The sequence below is a fragment of the Thalassophryne amazonica genome, chromosome 21, assembly GCF_902500255.1.
Source record: "Thalassophryne amazonica chromosome 21, fThaAma1.1, whole genome shotgun sequence".
NCBI lineage: Eukaryota > Metazoa > Chordata > Actinopteri > Batrachoidiformes > Batrachoididae > Thalassophryne > Thalassophryne amazonica.
The window spans coordinates 20251382-20278631 of record NC_047123.1 but is presented as its reverse complement, the minus strand read 5'-3'; the positions used below and the strand labels follow the sequence as shown (position 1 = coordinate 20278631).

The window sequence follows — 27250 nt, the reverse complement described above, 5'->3', positions numbered from 1 at the left end:
AAATAGTCCAGATCTTAATCCAATTGAAAATCTTTGGTGAAAGTTGAAGAAAATGGTCTATGACAAGGCTCCAACCTGCAAAGCTGATCTGGCAACAGCAATCAGAGAAAGTTGGAGCCAGATTGATGAAGAATACTGTTTGTCACTCATTAAGTCCATGCCTCAGAGACTGCAAGCTGTTATAAAAGCCAGAGGTGGTGCAACAAAATACTAATGATGTGTTGGAGCGTTCTTTTGTTTTTCATGATTCCATAATTTTTTCCCTCAGAATTGAGTGAGTCCATATTTTTTTTTTTCCCCTCTGCTTGCTCTAAAAAAGTAACAGTTACTGACTGCCACATTTTTTTCCCTGATTTCTTATAGTGTTTCTTAAGCCAGAAAGGTGCCATTTGAAATGACTAGTTTTGTGTCATGTCTGTGATCTGCTTTTTTTTCTACAAAATTAAACAACTGAATGAACATCCTCCGAGGCCGGTGATTCCATAATTTTTGCCAGGGGTTGTAATCATTAGATTATTAATATATAAACAAAAATAAATTTAAAAAATATTACAATCTGAGAACAAATGCACCTGAACATGATGACAGCTGCAACTGCTTAATGCTAACTTTTAACATTGAAAACGCCATAGACATGCTAATGCGTTAGCATCGCTCTCGTTTTCAAGTTATAGAATACATCTATCAACTGTTTCAGAAGACCATAACAGGTCGGTTTAACATAAAAAAAAGGTAAATAATACTCAGACGTATGCTCTTTAGGGTTTTAGCGGGGGAAAACTAAGCGAAAGAAAGAAAGAATAAACGAAGCAATAGATCAAAGCACTGCTTCAACCTGCGAACCACTGCTTCGATTGGTTCAAGGTTCAAAGCAAAGCCGCGCTGCAGAAAAGTTGATTACGGACCAGCTGCAGGGTCTGTAATCAATGTAGAGAAATGACCATTTTCCTGAAAAAACACCCCCGAAACAACGGCCACTCTGAAGGACCGATAACAGAATCGTTAAGCAAAAAGCTTATTGATGTCGGTGGAGCGAATCATTTCTTAACAATACTCAAAAGGAACTGGTTCTCGATCTCCATCCCTAGCAGCCAGGTCCTTTCTGCTGGGGTAGGGTTGAGCTCAGCCGTTTACATTTGCTGGACTACTTCAAAACACAACAGCAGGACCTAACGTGTGATTTTAGGGTTCACAAACGTTTTTAACCGTTCGCCTTTACTGACTATACCAGCAAAAAAACGTTAGCGGACTAAAATAGAGCGAAACTAAATTTAGCGGAAGCTAATTGGTCCGCTGATGGTTTTTGAAGTTAGCTGAAAAGCTAATCTGCTAACAAAAAAGTTAGGTTCGCTAATTAGTGGATTAGCAGAAATGCACCCACCACTGCTCATAGTAAACTGTGTGTAAACTGTGAGGCTGTGTGACAGTGCGCAAAGAAACTTTTGAAACTTCTGGCACACAAATTTTATGCCACTTGTGTGAACTAGTCATGAACATTGCGCAACCTATTCGCAAACACTGTGTGTCAATGTGTGTAATTGCGCGCAGGACCTCGCACAGTTTACGACGAGTTTACTCATTGGCACGCAAGATTGTGTGCCAGTGCAGGATCAAATTTGTGCAAGTGTCAAAGTGGTTTTAATATCAAGTCTGTGCGTGTGTACATAAACAATTCTTGCACCAAACAGCCCTAACCTCTCATCAGCTTATCTACAACCCAGGGGAGTACCTATGTTGTAAAAATCAAGTGCCATAGATTGACCCATTGAGACCAGATGCATCAAATGTGTGGTTCCACCACATCTACACACAACGTGACAAGATATTGCATCGGAGAAAATCGTGGGGTTTTTTGGGGAGGGGGCAAAGCACTTTGTGGCTTGGACTAGTTGGACTAGTGTGAACCGTTTCACAATTTCTTTATGACTACTCCCAATGGGTGAGTCTTAGTCACGTCTGGAGTAGTTGTGGAAGTGTAGTTCCAACTTGACTCCAGGTATGACACTTTAGTTTTTTGGCTTTTTGAGAGGCAACGTTCTGAAACGGGTCATTGCTTACAACACTAATGAGATGCATCATGAATCCCAGCTTCAATATTGTGGCCCTTGCTGAGGTCACCAGTCGTAATCTGAAGCAAAATTTTACAGACTTTACTGAGGGCTAAGAGTTCCTCCACCCCCCACCCCCCCAATTCCCATAATGCATTTCACCTTGCCCACCAACATTGCAAACATTGTTAAATGCCTGAAATCAGAATTGTGGCAGTGTTACTTTTTGTTAAAGGCAACTGATCTAAAAATCACAAATATAAATGTAATTGTGATTAATATTAAAGTGCAACACGAGCCCTGTAGTAATATTTATTCTGATCATTTTTTACTTCATCCACACTGAGCAGCAGTCAGATTAGACATTACAACAAAAGTTCCTTCTGTAAAAAGTTACTTCGCGTACCAGTTTCTGCACCATAAAGAAGTCCTTCCTGTAAGCTGAGATCCCCTTGTTGAAATAAGACTTTTCTTCTGCAGTCCAGCTGTCAGACCCTGACAAGAAATCACAAAGCACTGTGGTCACAAATAATCTGTGTGTCGTTTGGTGTGCGAAAAGAAAGTTTATGCAGGTTTAATACACATATTCAGTAAAGTGCACGAGTGTCGACTGAAGCTCAAATCCACGTTGTCCCTGGGTCAAAATGCTTTAAGATGGAAAGACACGGCACATTTAGTCTAAAGTGACTAAATGTGGGTTTTGTTCCCTCCAGTTATAAATCATCATACAGTTATTCAGCACAGCCAAAGTAAATTTTATTTGCGTCCTCATTTACTTATGTTACAAAACACTGCATTCACACCAGTTCCATCTTTCTGGCTCTGCACCAGCATCATGGACTTGAAATGAAAATTAAAATGCTGTTCACGTGAAGACTTGTAGCTTCAGTTTGAGGGTATTTATATCCAAATCAATTGAACAATGCCAGCTCGTGCATAAATTTGAATAAAGCGGCTCCTCCATTCCACTGCCCGGTGTGTGTTTGTATGTCACACTTTCATTCACACCCGTGCAGAGAAATCTGCTGCTATCAGCTTGGAAGCTTAAAAGCTGGAGAGGTGGACTGTAGCCCGAAGGGTCATAGGTTCAATCCTTTGACCGAGCAGATAACATGGGTGTGCAAGGTGGAAGAACACCACTTAACTGCACTTTCTCTAATCCCAGAGTTGCTCCCACTGCGCTGCTGAGTGCCTTGTACAGCGGCACACCAAACACTGGTATGCACTCTAAATATGAAATCTCAGGAGCACGGACGTAAAGAATCAAGCCAAATAAATAATCATTTGAATTCCATCAGATCTATTACAAAATTATGTGCAACCACAAAATGGTTGGTTCCTTCTTAAGAAGAAGATGCAAAAGGCCTGAAAGACTGCAGTTTGGTGGAGGATTACAAAAAGAAGAAGAAGAAAAATATAACAACCTTATTCACAACAGATAGCCAGAACAAGACCATCCTGCAGGAAGTAGGTGCATTTGTATTACTGTCAACACTCAGGAGACGAATTCAGAGAACATCAGAGATCATTTGACATTAGATGTCAAGTAGTGGTAGACAAAAAAACAAAACAAAAAAAAAAAACAACAACAACAACAAAACCCCAATCTGACAACTCTTGAAAAATGTTCTGTTGACAGATCAAACAAAAGTTAAAGCGTACTGAAAAATCTGGACAATAGAGGAGACTGCTGATGTACCACAGAAGGCCATGTTTTCTGTTATCCATTAGGTGTCCAATAGTGCGCAAGTGGTTGAGCACACCTGAATTAACTACTCAGATTTTGGAAGAGCAGGGAGAAATGGAAAATGTGCAGGTTCGAGAGCCCCCAAGGACCAGGGTTGGCAACCACTGGTGTAGAGGATACAGCAAAAGCATGTCACCAGCAGATGCTCCCAGATCTGACCTACTTTACTGTCCAGTTACTTTCCTAACCCACAAATTTTGGGGGTTGTATATAAAGATATGTAACTCCAAGACCTTTTACAAAACGTACATGTAAATGCCCTCAAATTTAAAGTTGAATGTCTTCACTTAAAACAGACTGACAATTTCATTTATGATCCATTTCAGTTTTAGACAAAGCCAAAACTACTGAATATGTGTCCTTGTCAAAGTACAGTTGGATGCAACTAAATCATTATTGTAGGCCTGGGCGATATATCGATTTTATCGATAAATTCAAGTCTTTTGTTGCGAACAATTTAAAAAATAAAAAAATTCTAGTTTTTTCTCCTCTTGCTGCGGCGCACCTTTTTGTCCCCAGGACCTTCCGTAGCTCCCCCCTCCCCTCCCGTTTCCTTCCCACAATAACAAACATGGCTAACCGCTAATGGAGAGCGAGTTTCATCAGTGGTTTGCGACAGACATGGAAAAAGTGACTGCACGCTGCAAAGTTTGTCTAAAGCCCATTGCAACAAAACGCAGCCGCACAAACTTATTCCAGAATCTAAAACAGAGGCATCTAGCTGCGTGGGAGAAATGCCACACTTTACGACGGAACAAGAGCGCAAACTCCCGCTAAAAAGCAGCTTACTCTGGTAGAATCATTTGCTCAAGTGCGGCTATACTAAAATACAAAATGGAGCCTAATAATCACGAAATGGGGCAGACTGACCCAGACTGACTCCAAATACGATTCAATTAATTACTTTTATTTAATTATTTTAAGCGCTCATGTGTCATCCGGTGTGAACACAGCATAAGAGTTCCTGATACGTTTTACATCAATCACATTGGACTCACCTGAGTAGTGATAATCCGCCAGGAGATGACCTCTGGGAAAAACTGTGTCCTCAAGCATCAAACGTCCCAGCGTCCTCTTCAAAAGAAAAAACATTGACCACAATCAACAAATTACTGAAGTTATACAGTTAGTGTACAATCAGTTGCAACACAGAGGAAAGATATGGTGAATGGGAAGATGGGAATATATTTAAGAATACTGAAGAGACAAATGTTTTGTAGTGTGGTATATACATGGTAATACTGAAAATTAGACATTCTATACAGGCCCTGAGGCCCATTGGCACAGGTACAGAAAACTTATCCACAAATACTATAGGGTGAAGTTACCGAGAGTCTACAACTCCCCCTGGACAAGACACCCACCCAACACAGTGACTTCTGTCCAAATACTAGTAGGCATTTAGTAGCAGTCAAACGGTGCCCACATGAACTACACACTAAGCCATCCCATGATGCAGCGGAGTTGCTTTTTCCCCATACCATCCTAACTTCTCTTGATTTGGGGTTGTACATACTAAGTATCTGGAAGCAGAGAAAGTGCCTTGTCCAGCGACATACATGTAGCCTGAAGCACACAATTGGAATTGAACCACAGTCTACAACCCCAATTCCAATTAAGTTGGGGTATAACAGAATACAATGATTTTGAAAATATATTCAGTTGAATACGCCACAAAGACAAGATATTTAATGTTCAAACTGACTAATTATATATATATATGACTATTTTGTTTTTGTGCAAATATTTGCTCATTTTGAAATGGATGCCTGCAACACGTTTCAAAAAAGCTGGGACAGTGGCAACAAAAGACTGGGAAAGTTGATGAATGCTCAAGGAACACCTGTGTGGAACATTCCACAGGTGAACAGGTTCGTTTGAAACAGGCGAGTGTCATGATTGCATTATGAAGCACAAAATACAACAACGGAGACCCTGGATGGTGAACAACTGAAGTGGTACATCAAGCAAAAATGCGAAAGAATTCCACATACAAAGCTTCAACAATTAGTGTCCTCAATTCCTAAATGCTTATTGAGTGTTGTTAGAAGGAAAGGTGATGTAACACAGTGGTAAACATACCACTGTCCCAGCTTTTTTGGAACCTGCTGCAGGCATCCATTTCAAAATAAGCAAATATTTGCACAAAAACAATAAAGTTTATCAGTTTGAACATTAAATATCTTGTCTTTGTGGTGTATTCAATTGAATATAGGCTGAAGAGGATTTGCAAATCATTGTATTCTGTTTTTATTTACATTTTACACAACTTCCAACTTCATTGGAATTAGGGTTGTATACATTGGTAGTCTAACTACTATATCACAGAGCCACTTGCTGTTATTAAGAACAAAAATATCAAGAAAGAACATAAAATACATTAAAAAGGAAAACCTACCCTGATTGGCAAAACATATTTGCATTTTGATGAAGGGACTGTCCACTAAAATGGCATTGATATCTGGTCTTCATACTGATGCACATCTCTTTATAGGCCACCACAACAGAGTAGTAAATTAATCTTGGAATACTATGACAGACTGGCCTTATTAAACAAGCTAAAGGAACTAAACAGCTACTGTGGAAGGATAACAACAACAACAACCTGCCTTGAAAGGAAAATAAAGGTTACAAGCATTACGAAATTAAGATTAACAACAGATCTGTCCTGAAGGACCAGTAACTCCCATTGAATTGGTCCCGTTGAGTAGAGGGACAGGTATTCAGGCACTCACTGACATTCGTGTCCTCTCAGATTTGGGCCGAAAAAGTAGTTCAAGGTTACATCCTTTGAACTCGTGCGAGTGGGTGATGAGATAAACTTAAATTCCAAATATCTTGGGTGTGCGATGATTTGTTTTCAAGTAGTAATGTGGCAAAGGCCAAGGAAGCATGCAAGGATGTACACAAGGGTTGCTTATTTTTACATGTACACAGAAAAAGTAGGTCAAGGCCACTGGCCTCTAAACTCGTATCAGGGTGTTGTGACATGAACTTCTACCCCAAATATCTTGTGTCTGCAATGCTTTGGCATTGAGCAATCATGGTGTGAAGGCCACAGATGCACACAAGGAAAGAACCCATTTCTACAGCTGCCAGTATCACAGTCTGAGAGCTAATAATATCCTACCAGGCTGAAAATGCAATTTGCTTTTAAATATTGTGTACAATATTTAGATGTTGTTAGCAAGGAGAGAAACTGATGTCACGCCACCAGATTTTTGCCAAGCCAGGTTTCTGAACAGGAAGCAATACAGATTGCAAAAGGACTAAATAATTCAGTGATACCAGACATAATGAGCGGACTTCTGCTCAAAGAGGAATGTCACAACCCTTACTTCCCCAATTCCGCAGTAAACTCTACAGTTATCACATTAATCTTTAAAGCATGAGAGCGGTCTGACTTACCCAGCTATAGACCAGTTATCACATACAGTAATTAGCATAGCAATAATATCTGAGGTGATAGAAAAAGTGGTGGCTAAAGGAGCAGCAGTAGGAAACATATTTACAGATTTGAAAATGGCATTTGGCACACTTGATTATAGTTTGGCTTGTCCCTCTTCCTGGGGTCACCACAGAAGATCCAATATGGATTTGCACATTGATTTGACATGTTTTACGCTGGATGCTCTATTTGATGCAACTCCATATTACACGGAGAGCAAGCAGGGGTGGTCTTGCACTTGGAACCGTCTGCTCTGGAAACAAGCACACTTGGCTACCACCGTTACCTAAACTATCAAATATTGGACCAAAAAACTGAATGATCTAGACTAGTCTAGATCATTCAGTTTTATTGGTCTTTTTATCCAGACGTATTAGTCATTTAAATGACTAATGTGTCTGGATAAAAATTAAAGAAGAAACCTAATCATTGCTCTATTGGAGTCCCACAAGGTTCCGTTTTAGGTCCTTTCCTATTGAGTATTTGCTAAATGTGTTACCAGCCATTTGTCCAGAAGTTAATATCCATGTGTCAACAGGCTCATTTAGATACATGCCATTTCTAAACAGCAAACTGAATCTTTATTTACAGACGTTATTGAGAAAATAGAAAATTGGATACCTTAGTTATACCTAACATTGAATTTGCCCCAAATTGTTAGGTTTTATTTTTTATTTTTAAACTTCAAAAGAAACTATTCCCCTCCTCCTGAAATTGTAAAGGGGGAGGGGGTGCAGGCTGTTTAGCATGCAAAATATTTAACGGTGGTTGCTGATAGCAGTCTAACCTTCAAATGAGAAAAATAAATAAGCTTAACATTTATCATTTTAGATTCATATGGAATCTAATTAAAACATGCAGCAGAACTCAACACGCACACAATGGAGGTGTCACATTACTTATCTATATTACAATCTGGTCTCAAAGAGAGATTTCTTCTGTGCAACCACTTCAGTCTATATAAATAGGATGCACCCCATTTTTGTTCCTACTTTTATAATAATGTATGGTTGATGATTAAATATCTCATCTTAATTACAGGTGATATCTCCACCCACCACTGCCAATTGTCCAATAGTGTCATCTGGCATGTTGTTGACTGTGAACAGCTATATATATATATATATATATATATATATATATATATATATATATATATATATATATATATATATATATATATATAGACTATTTCCAGGATCATTTTTTAATTATTTACCAGGTAGTTTCCATAGTTTGCATTAGTCTAAAATACACTCTAAATTTCCAGGTTTTCCAGGATGTAGGGGAACCCAAAAACAACAGAAAAATAAACCTAATGTTATTTCAACATAAAAAAAACAAACAAAAAAAAAACGTACGTTTATAGCTAATGTTCAGTTGGATGAAATCATTCACAATCCAGTATCGTAACATAAAGCTGGTTCAAATTTTACAACAACTTCCACTAGAGGGGACCGTTACGTTACATTTCGGTCATCAAGTTATAGACAAAACTGGTTTTCCTTTTGGCCAGCTGGGATGTGGATTTTTTTTTTTTTTTTTTTTAAATCATCTAATATCAACTAGAGCCATACGTGTCTTACATTTAAAATCAAGTTTGAAAATATGGTTGAAGGATACTCAAGTCTTTCTTCAGTTGTAGTGTAGGCAGGTAGTATTGTACCATATGTACTTGGCAATTTCATGTACTGGTAAAGTATTTATATTCAATGGTGTTGGGGTTACTGATGATGTGCTGCCTAGTTGGAAACTAGTGTTTTCTATTGATTGTGTTGGTGTGATTGTCATACAGTTATGCTCCGGGTTTTGTCAGACTTTGATTTACCAAAACTGATTGTCATCTTTTATCTCCGCATCACTAATGGCCTTCACCCAGGGGCTACGGATGAAAACTAGCTTTTCACCATCTTGCACAGTAAATGTATTGTGCACTGTGCCTGCAAAAGTACAATTAAACAGACAATAAAATTTACCGTTATGTTTACAGTGACATAGCATACATTCTTCAGGGTTTCCCCTGTCACCTTATAGACTGGGCAGTTTTCTGAGACAAAGTTGAGTGGCAAATCCTAATATGTTTGGACAATATACTTTCAAGGTTGTCTGCATGGGCATGTCCACCAGACCACTGAGGCAGTCTTTCTGCAAATCTAAGTTAAGCATAACTCAGTTATTTTTTTGACTGGACTCTCATCAGTTGTTGTTGTGTTCTGTATTGTAAACCTTTTTGGTAGATTGCCTAAGCAGTGGGCCACCCCCCTTAAGTCTTGTCTGCTTGAGGTTTCTTCTTCAATATCATCAGAGGGAGTTTTTCCTTATCACTGTTGCCTGTGTGCTTGCACTAGGGGTTGGTAAGGTTAGACCTTACTTGTGTGAAGCGCCTTGAGGCAGCTTTGTTGTGATTTGGTGCTATATGAACTATATAAATTGAAAATTAAGTTGAATTTGAATTGAAGAAAATTTGACTGATAAATTTTTGACTTCTGTCACATGAGATTTGATGAATATTCTTGGTAAACACATTACATGTCCCATCAATTAAAACCATGTACTCTGCTGCGTTAAGCTGAATGAGTTGATGTACTCACAATTAAATCACCTCCACATTCATGTAAGCAGTGCAAAACCAGCTCCTGATTGGTACCGCCACCACTGAGCACACTGGAACACGCCATGTTCATCAAATCCACCACTGGGCAGAGAAAACAGGGACGGATGGAAAGAAAACGTGAGACCAACAAATAATGCAATGTGAGATAAATGGAGTCAGAAAGGCTTTTGTTTAAATGTGCATAACATGAGATACTAACTGTTCCCTTGCTCGCTGTGCTTGAGAGTAGAGTCATCCTCAGGAAGCCACACCAAGTCAGCTTTGTGACTGTCAAACTGGGTGGAAGCTGGATCTTGTAAATCTGGAATGTCTGCCTGGTACTGCTGCCCAATGTTGATCCGCCTTGGTAAGTGAAAAGAAAAAGAAACCAGATATTCAGTGTCAATGTAACAAGGTCGAATAACGAAGTGTGTGAATATTTATCTAGCAGGTATCAGATCATAGTTTGTGCTAGGGATGTCCCGATTCCATTGCAGAGATTAGTACTGGGTCAGAGCAAGGCACCTTTTGACTGAGCGCTATCAGATATATTACAGTAAATAAGAGTCTTACAGAGATCAGTCTGCAATCCGTCTCACTTCATTTCATAAGCACGCTGCCAACAGAGCTGGAGCCGCCGCGCTATCTGAGCGTACAGCTAACTCAGCAGAATTTTAAAAACTTTTTTGATATATAATAATTATTATTGACGATGAATGTATTTTTAACAACTAAAACATACCCACCCATCTTTCATCAGTGTTGTTCAATCAATGTCGCATGTTCCAGATTTACTACTATAACACTGAACTATGGGGAACTGATAAGCCATAAAATAAAAATTCCATTGATTTACTTTATTTTGCAAAAATAAATAAATAAATAAATACAAAAACATTCAGGAGCAGCACAAACCTAAGGTACAACCCCAATTTCAATGAAGTTGGGACATTGCTTAAAATGTAAATAAAAACAATACAATGATTTCCAAATCCTCTTCAACCTATATTCAATTGAATACACCACAAAGACAAGATATTTAATGTTCAAACTGATAAACTTTGTTTTTGTGCAAGTATTTGCTCATTTTGAAATGGATGCCTGCAACACATTTCAAAAAAGTTGGAAGGGGCAACAAAAGACTGGAAAGTTGATGAATGCTCAAAGAACACCTAATTGGAAACAGGTGAGTGTCATGATTGAGTATAAAAGGAGCATCCCCAAAAGGCTCAGCAATTCATAAGCAAAGATGGGGCGAGGATCACCACTTTGTGAACAACTGCGTGAAAAAAAAAAAAAATAGTCCAACAGTTAAGGAACAATGTTTCTCAACATTCAATTGCAAGGAATTTGGGGATTCCATCATCTACAGTCCATAATATAATCAGAAGATTCAGAGAATCTGGAGAACTTTCTACACGTAAGCGGCAAAGCCGAAAACCAACAATGAATGCCCGTGACCTTCGATGCTTCAGGCAGCACTGCACTAAAAACTGACATATTTGTGTAAAGGATCTTACCACGTGGGCTGAGGAACACTTCATAAAACCATTGTCAGTTAACACAGTTCATCGCTACATCTACAAGTTAAAACTCTACCATGCAAAGTGAAAGCCATACATCAACAACATCCAGAAACGCCGCCACCTTCTCTGGGCCCGAGCTCATTTGAAATGGACAGACACAAAATGGAAAAGTGTGCTGTGGTCTGATGAGTCCATATTTCAAATTGTTTTTGGAAATCATGGACGTTGTGTCCTCTGGACAAAAGACAAAAAAGACCATCCAGATTGTTACCAGCGCTAAGTTCAAAAGCCAACATCTGTGATGGTATGGGGGTGTGTTAGTGCCCATGGCATGGACAACTTATACATCTGTGATGGCACCATCAATGCTGAAAGGTACATCCAGGTTTTGGAGCAACACATGTTGCCATCCAAGCAATGTCTTTTTCAGGGACATCCCTGCTTATTTCAGCAACACAATATGCCAAGCCTCATTCTGCACGTGTTACAACAGTGTGGCTTCATAGTAAAAGAGTGTGGGTACTAGACTGGCCTGCCTGCAGTCCAGACCTGTCACCCATTAAAAATGTGCGGTGCATTATGAAGCACAAAATACAACAACGGAGACCCCGGACTGTTGAACAACTGAAGTCGTACATCAAGCAAGAATGGGAAAGAATTCCACCTACAAAGCTTCAACAATTAGTGTCCTCAGTTCCAAACGCTTAGAGTTTTGTTAGATGTTTATTTTGAATATCAAGCAACAAAATAAGTAACAACAATAATATAAATATGAAGAAAACCATAATCAACCATCCATTACCATCACTGTGTGATGTAACACAGTGGTAAACATACCACTGTCCCAGGTTCTTTGAGAAGTGTTGCAGGCATCCATTTCAAAATAGCCAATATTTGCACAAAAAGAATAAAGTTTATCAGTTTGAACATTGAATATCTTGTCTTTGTGGTGTATTCAATTGAATATATGTTGAAGATGATTTGCAAATCATTGTATTGTTTTTATTTACATTTTACACAATGTCCCAACTTGATTGGAATTAGGGTTGTAGTTTTTACTTAATGCAATGCAGTTATTCAACTAACAAACATATATACATTAGTCTGATTTTAATGTGGTTGTAGTGTATCCTGTACAAGTACAATATCGTGGAAAATACAAGTATCGGATCAGGACGCCGTACTGGCAGATATTCAATATTAAATTAACCAGATCAGGAATAATGGGGAAGGGGATGAATTAGTTTGTGCCCGTTTAGTACCTTTGTATATAGGAACTGTTTGGGTGTCACTTACGGTTCAAGACTAACGGGTGTGGCATCAGCGATCAAAGGCAGGACAGGCGGTGTGATTTCTGAACTTGCTGGAAAATATAAAGCACACGATTGGCCCTTTTAGACATGATTTACAGACCATCTAAAATCAACACCATACAGAGACCTACCTACATTACACTAATTTTCACTTACCAATTAGAGTAAAGACTAACGTGGGGGAAATCCCCTTTGTGGGGGTTGGATGTGGCTAGAATGATCCTGCATTCTAGGTCATGTAACAATTACCATTTTTAAGTGTTGGAATTAATTATGCCAAGTAGCGCCGTAATTGGCATATTCATGTGCCATCCTACACACATTCTAATTGGGCACCGCAGTCACGTTTGTGGGCGGGTGTTAAAGGGGTAAAATATGATGCATATGACGTAATTTCTCTACTTCCGGGGGAAAAACCACGGCATTGGGAAAATTACACGCAAACAAAGTGAAAATGCAAAGAAAAAGTGACGATGCGGTGGGAAAGTGGATGTGTTGCGGTTTGTTTATGACCTGGAGCACAAACGTGTCAAGGCAGTTTTGCAGGTGAGAGAACGTAGCTACTCTGGTTAGTTATGTAGGCTAACACATCTCCCATTCGCCTCATCTTCCCTTCTCCACTGGGAATGGGGGAGGGAACAAAAAAACCAAACACTTAACGACCGCTTCGGTGATTGCAGCCGAAAAACAAAACAGTACACCATAATTCGTGTGAAGTTATGCTGTGTATATATTGCACAACGAGATCGGCGCTTCCCATTAAGTGGTCAAATCCCGCAATATAACGCAGGGTTCAAACAAGACTACAGTGCCCTGTTAGAAATCATGTTTGACTGGCTGTTAGGAAGGGAAAAATAAAATCTATGTACCAAAACAACAAACAGACTCATCGACTGACCCGCATGTATCTATGGTGCAAGTACAAAGTCTCCACTATGTATTAGGGCTGTGTAAAATTCGACTCACTTTCTTGGCTCATATACTGATACACTAAATGAATTTAAAATCTGAAAGGAGAATTCCAACATTTTTTAACTGTAGGCCTATTATTTGACTGATTGTTTGGATTCAACTTTCACTCGGGGCTAATAAGATAGTTTAGGTTGATGAGTTAAACCATCACAGGCTAAAGGGTTAAAAACTGTTACATAAAGTGTATGGGGTGAATACAAAACACTAGTAAAACGAGTCTCCTGGCCACTGAATACAATAAACTATCATCAGTCACGATAGTTTATATAGAGATAGATAGATAGATAGAGTACATTTAGTTGTTGAAAATAAAAACACTATCAGCGTTCAACACTGTTAATGATCAAACAAAATGCTGGACCAATTTGAGGTTTTTTAGTCCAGAGTCAAAAGCTAAAACCAATCAAAAAATACACCCCAGGTTCCTAGGTTTAAAAAAGAACAAAGAAAGTTGGAATTATGAGGGGTTTTTTGTTGTTGCTTCTGGTGTACATCGAGGCTAGCCATAAAAACAACAGACACTCACAGGAGCGTAAGAGACTGCGTGTTGTGGACTTGGGTGTTGGTGGCAGTGGGGCGCTTTGGGTGCTTGCAGCGATGTTGGACAGAAAGGCAGAAAAATAGAGTCCCGAGCCTTCCCGCACAGGAGATAGAATGGGCGGAGGTGTGTACGGCGGCAGGGAGAGCGGGTTGTCCAGCAGCCGAACTGGCGAGCGCAGGTGGCTGTGGTAGGATGTGATGCTGGAGTAGACGGATGGAGGGATGAACGTAGTCGGTTTGGGAGGAGGGATGATGAGGGGCTCGGGTCGAGGTCGGCGCTTTAATTTGGATTTTCCATCCTCGTCCAACCCCGGGTCATTGTCTCCGTCCTGCATTGAAGAAGAATTGAGGCAGTCACCACAGCGGGTTAACACACTCCTCCCTGATAGCGGCACATGATTGGCACAGAGGCCATCACTCTTACTTTAGACTAAGATTTAAATAAAAATCCTTCAACTTTAACTAAATACAAACATGATTACATAATTGTTGCCATGGAGAAACCGATGTTGAAAAATGATGCCTTAACACACACCCCCCCACAAAAAATAGGACAACTGAGTTTCCTTCTTTGATTAACAAAGACGACAGTATCATCTCACAACAGCGACTGTAAGTACTATTGTTAGGGATGACTGAGCTGAACTTTTCGGAAACGTGATCTCCTACGTGATCTACAAGTGAATAAAGTCAGAAATGCTCAGTTTGCCTTTTAGTTCCGTTTACACTGCAAACTGCATAGAAAAATGTCAGAAAAAAGTGTAAGAATATAAGCATTATAACAATTGTTAGCTGCCACGAAAAAAATACACAACTGACAAAATGTGCAAATATTTGCACTTTTCACCAAAACTCTGCCTTTAACGGGGACTAAAGGGTGTTTTCTTTGATCCGGTTCACGAAACGAAAACAAAACCAGAAACTGTGTATTTCTTTTTTTTTTTGTTCTGGAACAGAACAGTTTATTTAAAATAATCGTAACTGGTTAAAACAGTTATTTTTTTCATGCTTGAAAAGATTTTCATTTACAATGACCCGGTGATTATGTGATTCCATTAATGCTATACACCAAACAGTTGGTGGCGGTAATGCACTGAGTTGGTAGCCAATAATGAATGAAGGTAGAAGACGTCAGGACAAAGCGTGTCATGTTTCACGGTGAGGAATGCACCTGGATCAGACAAACGTCGATGCACTTCTTTTAAAACACTGCATTTATTTCGGGTCATTATCGTGCAGTTTTTTTTTTCGTCTTGGTGGATCAAATGGCATTTGTAGCTGATCAATACTTTAGATAGCTGAAGGTTAATGGGAATATATTTCAACTTTAAAATAACTTTCTCTTGTTGATAGAACAAATCGCTAGAGTTCTCTGGTTCAGGCTGAGAAACACATCCGGAGCAGACAAACACTGACTGGACTTCTTTAGAAACACTGCGTTTCTTCAGTAATTTCCACGATAAGGAATTAAAAGTATTTTCTTGTCAGGCTGTGATGATGAATCCGACTAAAAGGAAGTAACAGGTCAGATTAAGACCTTATATTTACTCAGTGTGTGAATGGTTTTAGGAAGTGGCTATTCGCACGTAGCCGTATTAATAACATTCATATGTAGCGCAGCCTTGTTATGGTTATGTGTTATTGTTATGGTCGAGTGAGGACTGTAGCTTTTGCTGCTGAGCCAATCAATGGGCAGCAGTGGGTTTGTGCAGGCTTCTCCGATGTGGAGAGCAACACAGCCATGTGTCTTTTAAAAACTACATGAACACACTACTTTCTTAAATACGCAGTCAGTCCATTTCAGGTGATCAGCGTGGACCCTCTTTCTCTTAAAAGGCTTCAGTTTACTCAGTGTCCCATTTTGAAAAGTTCTAGCTGCTTCTGCCACCTGCTACAGTACCCTATTGTCTTCTCTGTTTTTCATAGGAGTGTTACAGCGCCACATACAGGTCTGGCATATATTGTGTTTTCAGTGTCCCACAGCTGACATGGAATGTTATTAACCAGTTCGGGTTTTTTTTTTTTCTTTTCCTAACAGATTCGGAAATGTAAGTTTTAGGGTGGAACCCAAAACTAGAAATGCTAAAATACCGTTTCTGTTCAGAACGAACCAGTTGGGAAACAATTCTGGTTCAAAGTCCTGGTTTTCACACCTGCATTTTTTAATCCATTTAAAAAGTTACTCCAGTTGTTTCTCCCCCTTGGTGCGATTCACGTGGGCATGCCGTAATCACACCAAGGTCCAGGCCAAATGAGCGACTGTGCAAGGAGGCAAGCCACCAAGATACCCAGGTAAATCTTAAGGAGTTATAGGTTTCTTCCATATGTCTGACTGGAGAAATGCTGCATTGCGCAAGTTTTTCTTGCATTTCTTAATGATTGTAAATGAAGTACAAGACATATTCAGTGACTTTGAAATGTCTATAGATCCATTCCGACTTGTCTGAAGGCTTGTCCTATTTAGTTTGTCCAGTTCCATACAGGTTCTGAACTGGCGGTGGGGGGATATGCACACTCACTCCCATATTTCCATTTGTATACATAAATTACACAAATTGTGTCACTGTACAGCTACTAAATACAAGTGGTACTCTCCACATCCGCAAAGCCAGTATTTTCCTAACACCTGTCATCCTATCCCGTCTCCACCCCTTTACACAAAGTTACGGACTCGAGCCTATATTGATTTAGCAACCTCTTTCTCTATGCCACCCTACCATGAAGCTGTGACCGGTGAAGAAACATTGCAAGCACATTACAGTCTCTCCAATCATGAACACTGAAGCTTGTGGCTACTTTGCAGTGTTTTGGTGGCTTTCCTCGCTGGTCAACTTGACCACAGACACTGTTTTTTCAGGAAAACCTGCTTTAAAAACAGGTTCATCATGTTGTGCTGTGCTACTTCTATTTCTTAATGACTGATTTAACTGAACTCCAAGGGATTAGGAAGCATGAGAAAACAGTTATTGCAAAGAAAGCCTACAAAAGCTGCATTTACTTATCTGATTGCTTAGATACACGCTAGCCTGCCAACGGTGTGAATGATAGACCACAGAAAACATTCAAAGGTGCGACATCACTTCAGAAAAGATGACAGCAAGGCAAAGGAAAGCTACAGGTTCATCTCAAAAATTAGAATATTGAGGACATGCAACACGACACTGGGGGGAAAAAAAAAAAAAAAAAAAAAAAAAAGAGGCAATCAACGGCCCCATTTACACCTGGCATTAAAATGCCCTTTGGTGTACTTGGATCACACTCGAATAGCACTAGAGCACATGAAAGTAAAGCTGTTATGTACCCCAAACACACTGGGATGCTGTTAGCCAAACCAAAGTGGAAGTGTGATGTCAGCAAAGAACGACTATACATAAAATGGACAAATGGTGACGCCACTTTTTTCAGAGTTTTATGAAAGTCCAACAGGGCGGCTCCAAAAGCCTATCTTCAGCTACCTCCCGTGTAAGCATTAAACTTACAAAGGGGTGGAGAGCAGGCACGACCGGTGTAATCTGGGAAGGACGAAAAAAGCCTAAACACATCCATCTATTTCCAAGCGGCCAAGCTAGCGAAGGCTAACAAGCCTTACAATGGGGTCGAGTGTTTAATAAATGTATCTTTTTGCAGATGGCTGCTTGTTTTAATAACTGGTGGCTTTTAAAAACAATGAATGAAATAGCCTTAGCTAATTATGACACCATCACTGGCGCTAACTTTACTCAGCTAGATATCCAACTAGTCCTAATATACAAATTAAACTTTCACCTACCAAACGTACCAGACACAGACTTCTTAAATGGTCTGTCAGTACAATTCACGACACAGCAAGCCACACTACCTCATTTCTATTAAAATGCTCAGAAAGGAGGTATCAGCCTGTTAGCGGATGCTAGCCATCAGTCAAACTGACCAAGTCTTGAACTAGTGAGCTAATTCAGACAGAACTAGTGAGTTAATTCAGACATCAAGCTGTCGTGAGGAGAGAAACTAGCTATCGACACCAAAACTACTTTTTATACCAGGCTGTAAACATGGTTATTTCTGCTGTAAAGGTGGATATTTTAACATGGGCCTCTATGGTGACCAACTCTTGTTTGGAGCCAGCTGGACATCAGACCTTAACCAGAATTCAATATGGTCACTGGAAATGCCTATTACTGCCAGATGTGAAACTGCTGTCCACATTCTTTTGATCCTTTGCTACAAATGCGACACTCCACCTGATTTGGGCATCATTACCCACAGATGAATGCTGACAGTCTGCCGTAAGACTGCGTATCATTTTATTTCAACTCCAACATGCTGATAAAAAACACCAAGACATTTGTCTCTGTCCAAATATATATAGACATAACTGTCCATACATACCCCATTTAAACAATCAGTGAGTGCAACAATAAACAATTAGCACACATTAGCTCCATGCACAACTAACCTGGGTCAAACTCTCGCTCATGGAGTTTCGGAGCGATCGCCGCCGAGCCACAATGACAGAAGGTTTTCGATCGGACTGGACTGCAGGCTGCTCGCCCTGACAGAGTCGTCCCTGAGTCCAGGCATTCGCGGGATCCGCGTGGCTCCTGTGCACTGGCACAGACACGGGGATAATAAGGGGCACCATGCTGGCCATCTTGCCAGGAGCACCGTCCTCATGCTGAGGCACAAACACAGAAAGACGGGAAGACGTGTGAGACAAAGAAAATAAATAAGTAGCGTGAGCGTGCATGCTGCTCATCCACCCACAAATGTTTTAGAGGTGTCACTAAAATTTCAGAATCGTCCTCACAGGCTGTATTGTATTTGTTTTGCACGAAACAGAAAAACAGCAAATTAGTGGCTAATTCACTTCCAAATATATTCTGAGGTGACAAATTAGCTGGATGATTAAAGGGGCCCTATTGCGTCATCAGTGTGAACAGCTCAATATGACTGATGATACTGAACGTCATCCAGTAAAATCCCATGTCTGACTGTGCATGCACAACCAACTCTCGCCCTGTGGGCAAAGTTTTGGCCTCAAACAGCTCGTTTTTGACTTCCGTGACAAATGTCACAAATCCACATCTGACCCAATTCCTCTGACACACCCACCAAGTGTTCGGTGTGATATTCCCAGTGTGTAGGAAAGCGGCAGAACTCTTCAGCAACTCATATTGCTTCTGCTCCGCCTCCCAATGAACAGGAGGTGTGGCAACCAGAATATCTTCTTTATTTAAAATAACGGACAGAAACAGACCTGAAGATAGGTTATGTTTAAAATGCAACATGGTGACCCCTAATAGTTTGCTGAAACGGGCACATTATGCAAAATTAGATTCACATTATATATATATATATATTTAATTTTTTTTTTTTTGCATGTGAAGGGTTTCATTTTTCAACATTGTCAAAGTTAAACTATTTTGCTGGATTTAGCCCTGAAACAGGTTGTTTTCCACTTCTGTGACATATGCAACGGATGTCCATATCTAGACTCGAGTCTGCTGAGAGACACACCCACGGTCTGTGGGAGCAAAACAGAGACGCCGCCTGTCCTGATGGCATGGCCAATAATAGTAGCTCCTCTCCATTTAAAGAAACAGAAGCCGTTTATGTCTTAGAAACCAGAATTTCTTTTTTTCTTCCCCCATTCTCCCAAAAAGTGCTTAGCGATTAACCAGGCCATTTAGCTCCATCCACAAAAAAGAAAGCCTGCATTCAAGCATATCTGTTGATTGTTAAGTGGTGAGAGTGCCATCTTGCTTTTAACCCAATAGTTGGGCCTCAATCAGTGGAGAACTCCTATGTTCTCAACATGACCAAGTTGTCACATGATTAAAAAAAAAAAAAAAAAAAAAAAACTCAGTGTTTGCTGAAACTCTTGCTGCACAAAAATTGCATCACTAGTTCCACAGCGCCATCTATTGTTGACAAAAAAAAATGCACGCGTCTCACCACCAGTCCATTGCATCCAATTCCTGTGGAAGAGGTCTCACAGACTGAGGGTGGGACTATGTGGGAGCGTGATATGGTATGGCTGCCTGGATACAATGTCAACTCAAGGCTAAATGCCAAGTCAGACAGCATGCAATGCCAAGAGGGTATCCCCCAGGCCTTCTCCAGCCACTAGGTTCCTCAACACTCGATGGATTATGTGCAGAGAAACACACCACATGGCCAAAATGTTGAAGCTGATGTTCCTTTACAACACAACACTCAGGGTCTCCTTAAGGAACAGTTCAGTAGACGTTCTTTCCAGTTGTATCTAAGTATCCTCCAAAGAGAGGTTACCATCCAAGTTTCACAACCATACAGTAAATCAGGAAGCACCAGGACCATAAACACTTGGACCTTCATTCTTCTGCAAAGATACTGGCATCAAAATACACCTAAAGACCAATGCTCAAATCTCTGCATTGGTTTTGCTTTGATCTTTGTACCTTGGCTGCTCTGATGTTGCTCTAAGAATGTTGAGTTGTTTGCCATTCAGTTCTCTCTTTAATCAATTAAGTCCAAGATACGTAACGCATCCAATGAACTTTGGCCTAATTGTGTCACAGCCAGTCAATCAATTGCTTAGTTTGTGTGGAGTTGAAAAGTTCAGACAGTGTAGTTATTCTTTTAATGACATGATCGCTAAGATTTCTTGCAAAGCAGATCATTTACAAATTAATAACGTCCACAATACAAGATTCCTCAGTCACTCCCTCCTACATGACACCGACATCACATCTACAGTATCTAGGGGTAATTGTAGGAGGGTTCGTGGCTACCAACTTTAATATGTGCCTGAAGGCAACTTTTTACAACACTGGTTATTGGGGGACCTGGTAATCCACATATTTATCATCTCTTCCATTTGTTCATTTTTCTGATGCCTCGATTGGCTGAGCACACCTGAATGAGCCAATCAGCTTTTGGCAGACCAGACTGAGATGAAAAATGCGCAGGTTTGGGTGTCTCTGAGGACACGGTTTCATAAAGCAGTCTAATCTTTCAGTCTACTAAACATTCTTAGTCTACTACAGTTAGTCGCCCATCATTATCCGTCTAATCACCATTTCACATCAACGGTTAAATTTGTAGATTAGCTGTCTTACCTTAGCCCAGGGGTGCCCAAGTTCGGTCCTTGAGATCTACCTCCCTGACACTCTTAGTCGTCTCCCTGTTCCAACACGCCTGAATCCAATGAAAGGCTCATTAAAAGCCTGCTAACGAGTCTTTCACTGGATTCAGGTGTGTTGGAACAGGGAGACAACTAAGAGTGTCAGGAAGGTAGATCTTGAGGACTGAACTTGGGCGCCTTTGCCGACTGTTTTCACAGACATAATGGCCTTGTGCATGCCATAGCCAAGAAACAGCTCTAATGCGTGACAGTTTTGTTTATTTCCAAGTTAGTGGTTGTCATGAACTATGTAGCTTTTGTTTCATGAATTGGCTTTATTAACATTTACAAACACATACAAACTGCAGAATGACATATTTAGCTCTTACCCTAGCCGTTTCACTTCAGTTTCTTCTTCTGTGCTTCCATCAAGCCTTTTTGTGCACACGACGTTGCTCAGCATAACAGCCACGCCTGGTGGCTCGTAAGAACTGTCACAAACATCATGACAGTCGTCTGAAGCGACCATGGCCAAAAGCAGAGGAAGCTCTCTTTTGAAAGAATACAGGCAACGTAGGGGTGCACTTGAGTGTTCCACCAAGTGGTGGTACATGAAAGGTGCCATTTTTTTGTGGTAAGACACTGAAGTTTTGTCGACTAAAATAAGATTAGCCTCCTTTGTACCAGGCTAAAAACACAGGTAAATATGACTGGAAATGAAACCCAAGCCTACAAATTGGTAAGTCAACGAGGCTACCAATAGAGAGTTGACTGATATTACCTTGCTGAAAAGGTGTATATGCTGCCATCACCACATTAAATCTAAACCATCCAAATCATGTAGCCAGAACAACCTGAAACAACCTGAAATAATGCAACCCTGTCTGTCAATTCCAACACACTACACTTCGACAAGGTAGTTTTCATTAAAAACATTACAGTACCATTTAAATAAGTCTGTTATATGCCATAGATGTTGGAGAATCCAGAAACTGGAATTCAATTTTGACGCTTAAACACCCATAAAGCCTGTCTGTTGGGCATAAAGAGTTGCTTTGGTTTGTGAACAACAGCAATAAACCTGTTTGGTGTCTGTCGGATAAAGGCCCTGTGCAGGTTGACAGTTCGGCCCCTCCCTAAGCCTGCTGAATGACTGGGAAAAGACTGAGGAATGTAGAGGTGTGCAGACATGCAGCTAGCTGCTCAAATTGTGTGTGGTGCACAAGATCTGCATACACAAAGAGGAAAAGCCCCCCCCCAAAAGTTACAACACCAAGCGCCCCCCACTGCTGACCAAACTGGCGCCCGAATAGGTTCAGCATTTATCCCTTTACTAAGCTACGGTGGAGAAGCCAATTCCACTGGGTGTGCCGCACACAATGTAAACACTATAAAATCTTAACTAGGTTAGGGGGTATCACCTTTCTTACAACAAGAAAACGAGTAGATTTTCCTCAATGGAACCTTTGCAATCTTCAATAACAGCCACTTTTGAGGAACTGCCGGTATCTGGTACATGACATTGTATAATATATACTGCCACTAACATTTGACATGGCCTCAAACAGACTTAAAGAGATTTTGTAAACCATACGGAAGTTCTGCACAGAAACAGAGTTCTTCCTCTTTATATGACCGCTGGCCAACTTTGCAATATGAGAAAATTCATTCTGACATCAACTGTCCTCCAATCTTGTACAAGCAAATTTCACCAAAAGCATTTAACACACCGTTTGCAAGACAAGTAAACAAATTAAAGCAGTCACATTGCATTCATCTAACATATACTTTTAAAAATGTTTGGGGTTTGATAAGAAATGCACTCTAAGTCCCACAATTCTGTGTATCTTTGTGTAGAAGCTACCATCTTAGAACCAAAACGTAGGCCTAAAACGTTTTAGATTTCGGAGACATGTCACAAAAAGCCATTTCTGATTTCTTGGGTGTGCTGTGCGGGAGATGGACTGCTGAGCTCTTGCACAAACAAGGATCTAGCCGCAGTCTCACAGTCTACATGATATACCCACTTCCTGGACTAGTACAGCGGGTAACCACAGCTAACCTCCAATTCTAAACTAAAGCAGACTTTTATTGTGACACAGCCAAGGTGAGCATTCCATGTCGTAGGTGTGTCGCTCAGTCAGGGTTCTCAACAGGATTTTTTCCACAGCATAGGGGGGAACTTAGCAGGGTACAGCGGCGCAACGACTACTGCAGGCACGAGTATTGTAGGAGGGTCCGTGGGCATCCCCTAACAAAATTTTAAAATTTATAACCCTTTTAAAAACACTATCTTCCTGCATTTTGAGTGTCACTTTGTGTTGCTAACTGAGATGTTAAATAACGTGCAACATGTCCTTGAAAAAGAAACAAAAAACTGAAAAGCCCCTCTATGGTGGTTAAATCACAGCATAGGGGCCCCTATACTCAACTACACTGGCGAGAACCCTATCAGTACTACAAAACTGCAGTTTGACCTACTGCCTGCACCCTTCCCCCTTTAGCAACAGCTCCTTTCTATTTAAAGCAACAGACGCAAAACTGTGCTTTCTACAGACCTGAAAATTCAATTTTGACATCTATGCAACTTTTTTTTTTTAAACCTACATGTTTTTCAGACAACTAGTGGCGTACATAGGTTTATTATTACTTCCTATATTAATTGAAAATGTATCTGACACACACACACATTAAGTGAGGTTTCTTTTTTAACCTTTACAACTTTGGAAGGCAAGGACTCCATTTCAGACGCCTTCTGGGCCAACGTCTCCAAGTTGATCTCCTTAGACGTCCGCCTCCTCCTGCGGGTGCTCTGGATAACGCCCCCAGTTGTCACTTGTCTTTCCCCGGCTCTGATGGTCTGTGTACCTGCTACTCCATTCTGGGATACTGGCAGCTCCTTGGGCGCCTGAGACCAGATGCTTGTCGAAGGGGGAGCCAGGGGGGACTGTCCATCTCGGGAAAGGCGCCGTGATCGACGAGGGGCAGCATTGAGCCCATCTGAAGTCTCTACAGGATTTGCAGTACCCATCTCAGGACATGGATCAGGCAGAGTTGACGAATCACAGTGTTTGACCTCTGCTCCCTGCTGCTGCTCCGCAGGCTGAACATCCACCTTTTTGGACGCAGCATCAACTAGACAAGGCTTGGGGGCATGATAGGGAATAAAGTTCTGGGTTTGTTGCCGTTTCGGCTGCACCTGTAGCTGCGTCATATCCTGCTGAGGTACAGTTTGCTGCTGCAGCTGCTGCATTTGTTGAATTTGTTGTCTTCGCTCCTGCAGCTGCTGCTGGTGATACTGCTGCTGCATTTGCTGAAGTTGCTGCTGTTGGATCTGCTGCTGCTGCTGGATTTGGTGCTGCTGCTGCTGCGGTTGCAAATGCTGCTGTTGTTGCTGCTGCTGCAGCTGAAGGTGGTGCTGTTGGTGCAACTGCTGCTGTTGCTTCTGCTGCTGCATTTGCTGCTGTTGCATCTGGTGTAGCAGCTGGTGTTGCGTTTTCGGCTGCTCGCTATAGGCCAAGTTGGCCATTCCCTTATTGCCGTGAAACATAGGGTAGTACGCAGGTGGCAACTGCTGCTTGTTGGACTTAAATGTTGTGTGGAAGGGTTGCAGAACTGACCCCGCCAACGTGTGAGCTGGAACATGGGGCTGACCCTGAAGATCTACACCTTTGTGACCTTGCTGGTAGGCCTGAACCTGATGCATTGCAGCCGCAGCGTGCTGCTCCCACTCCAGCCCCCTTCCTTGAGCCTGTGCAGCCTCTCTGTACATCTCTACAGGTGCTGCTAGCTGATTTTCTCCACCCATTGGCAATGCTAAACCTTCATGTACTCCTTTGTGGAAAGCCACCTGACCCCTGACGTTCACTCCGCCCATATAAGCTCCAAAATTCTGCCCCCAGGCTGGCAAAGGAGCTTCCTGCGTCCAACTAGGGGCCTGCATGGAGTCTGGGTGCGTCCACTTTACTTGAGCAGCCTGATGGTAGTGCGGTACAGCTTGGGGCCCCTTGTCTTGGTTGTACACACCAGAGCTGCTGTCATTGTGGCTCAACTCCAGCGCTGGAGGTCCCATACCATAATACCCCTCCACTGAAGCCTGCATGGGCTCTTTCATGGCTGCAGCCCTTTGCTTGCCACTCTTATCTGCATTCACTTGAGGAGGAACACTCATCGTCAGAAGGTCCAAGCTGTCAAGCGCAAAACTAATATCGCTGCCTCTGCGTGACAACTTCTTGTGCAAATAGAGGTATTAGGTAAGAAATATAAATCCCACAGGAAAAACGTAGACAGTGGGGAGCATGCAAAAGCCTCCTAAAATTCAAATCTGAGGCTTGACGTCCTTTTGTCTCATCTTCTTTAGTGTTGCAGACCTTGCAAGAAAAAGGAATGGTTACAATCTGTTTGAATGTGAACACAGCTCTCTCTCTCTCTCTCATATATATATATATATATATATATATATATATATATATATATACACACATATACACACACACACACACACACACACACACACACACACACACACACACACACACACAGTTAAAAAAAAGTTCAGTCAGCTGCAGCAACAAGGAAATTGAGGCCTACAGAGAAAGTGAAAGCTGCAATCAAGTACTAAAACTTTACCAATTTACATCCATAGTGTGCATGCAATAAAGGTCAAACACATTTAGGATTTTCTCATAATAATGCAGGTAGGACTTAGATTAGCAAAGTATGCAAGAAAAAAAAGTAGTTGACGCCTGCACAAAACATGACTGGATTTTGACATAACAAGAAATACAGGAAATGAAGCCGTGTGATGTTATTTTCCAAAAAAAAAAAAAAAAAAGGAAGTGTGTGAAGACAATGCATACCTCAGCAAAGGTGATCATAGCTTTCCATGATTAGCTCTCACGCAGTGACGATCAAAGTACACGCAGCTCGCGCCGTCGCTTTGTGCACAGCAAACGTCAGAAAGTCTCTCGACAACTTTCTTTTGAGTTTCGCTGCGCGCAAATATGGCGAACAGGCGAGTTTACGAGCCAGCCACCGGAATATTCCGAAATATCCGGACAGACTGGAACAGCTCATTAACGCTGTACTTTTAAGTTAGACGTCGTGCCCGAAAAACCGTGCGCCTCCGCCAAAACATGACTTCCTCGCAACGTCAATGCACGCGTGCAAAAGTATGAAAACCTACCCGTGCTGATTTAAAACTCATATTGCGGCGTTTTCTTTGCGCGTTTTGACATCATGCGATCGAGCGCTGTGGGTTTAAGATTATCGTTCCGGTTTAATGAGTATTAAAAACGCAACGAAAGTGCGCAAATACAAAGTTGCACTCACCACCACCCCACCCGAACGGCACCGCCTCACCCTAAAAACAGCTCGACGCACCAACTGACGTCCATTCTGATTGGCTGGCCGCTCCTGCGGCTGTATCCGGATGTGTTTGTTTAATATCCGTGGACGTCCCGGTCGAAAAGAGGGCGGTCGAATCGACACGCCAATGCAACGACGTGTTTTTAAAGACATACTGAGTTTGACGTGTTTAATTGTTTAGCAGACAATTATATGTTTGCATTGTATTAATAAGGATATTTATGTAATTTAAAAAGAAAAAAAAACATATTTGGTGTTTTCTGGTGCTGTAGGAAAGCTTCTCAGATTGCAATAAACCTTAATTATGCCATATTAAAGGGGTCCTATCGACAACAATAACTTAATCTAACCATTTGCATGGGTTTTCATGTTAAACTTCCAAAAATACCACCATTCTATGATTGTGACAACACAAATGTTCCTACTATTTGCAAAATGTATGTTTGAAATGGTTCATTTCAGACTTATGTGACATAAGTTACAGAATTCCATATCTAGACTACTATTTAAGACACGCCCAATAAACCTGTCAATCATGGTGTCACACAATAAAGGTAAAAAGTAGGGCTGGGCAACGTTAACGCGCTAACGTTGCGTTAATTATTGAGGTCA

General features: G+C 41.0%; 1 protein-coding gene across 4 annotated transcripts in view; it reads right to left on the bottom strand.

The window, feature by feature from the left end:
- Nucleotides 1–26628, bottom strand: part of mideasa (mitotic deacetylase associated SANT domain protein a) — a 32515-nt gene extending 5887 nt beyond the window's left edge. The window contains exons 1-10 of one of the 4 annotated variants that reach the window (XM_034162036.1): nucleotides 26131–26628; nucleotides 24717–25641; nucleotides 23985–24587; nucleotides 18623–18841; nucleotides 14174–14516; nucleotides 12659–12725; nucleotides 10057–10199; nucleotides 9835–9938; nucleotides 4794–4869; nucleotides 2455–2543 (exon numbers count right to left, since the gene is read on the bottom strand). In XM_034162036.1, the coding sequence (XP_034017927.1) occupies nucleotides 2455–2543; nucleotides 4794–4869; nucleotides 9835–9938; nucleotides 10057–10199; nucleotides 12659–12725; nucleotides 14174–14516; nucleotides 18623–18841; nucleotides 23985–24587; nucleotides 24717–25442 (2370 nt within the window). In that variant the 5' untranslated portion in view covers nucleotides 25443–25641; nucleotides 26131–26628. Of the gene's footprint in view, nucleotides 1–2454; nucleotides 2544–4793; nucleotides 4870–9834; nucleotides 9939–10056; nucleotides 10200–12658; nucleotides 12726–14173; nucleotides 14517–18622; nucleotides 18842–23984; nucleotides 25642–26130 lie in introns of all 4 variants that reach the window. The other 3 variants (XM_034162034.1, XM_034162035.1, XM_034162037.1) reach the window with 3 other exon arrangements.
- Between the last annotated feature and the right edge of the window lie 622 nt (nucleotides 26629–27250).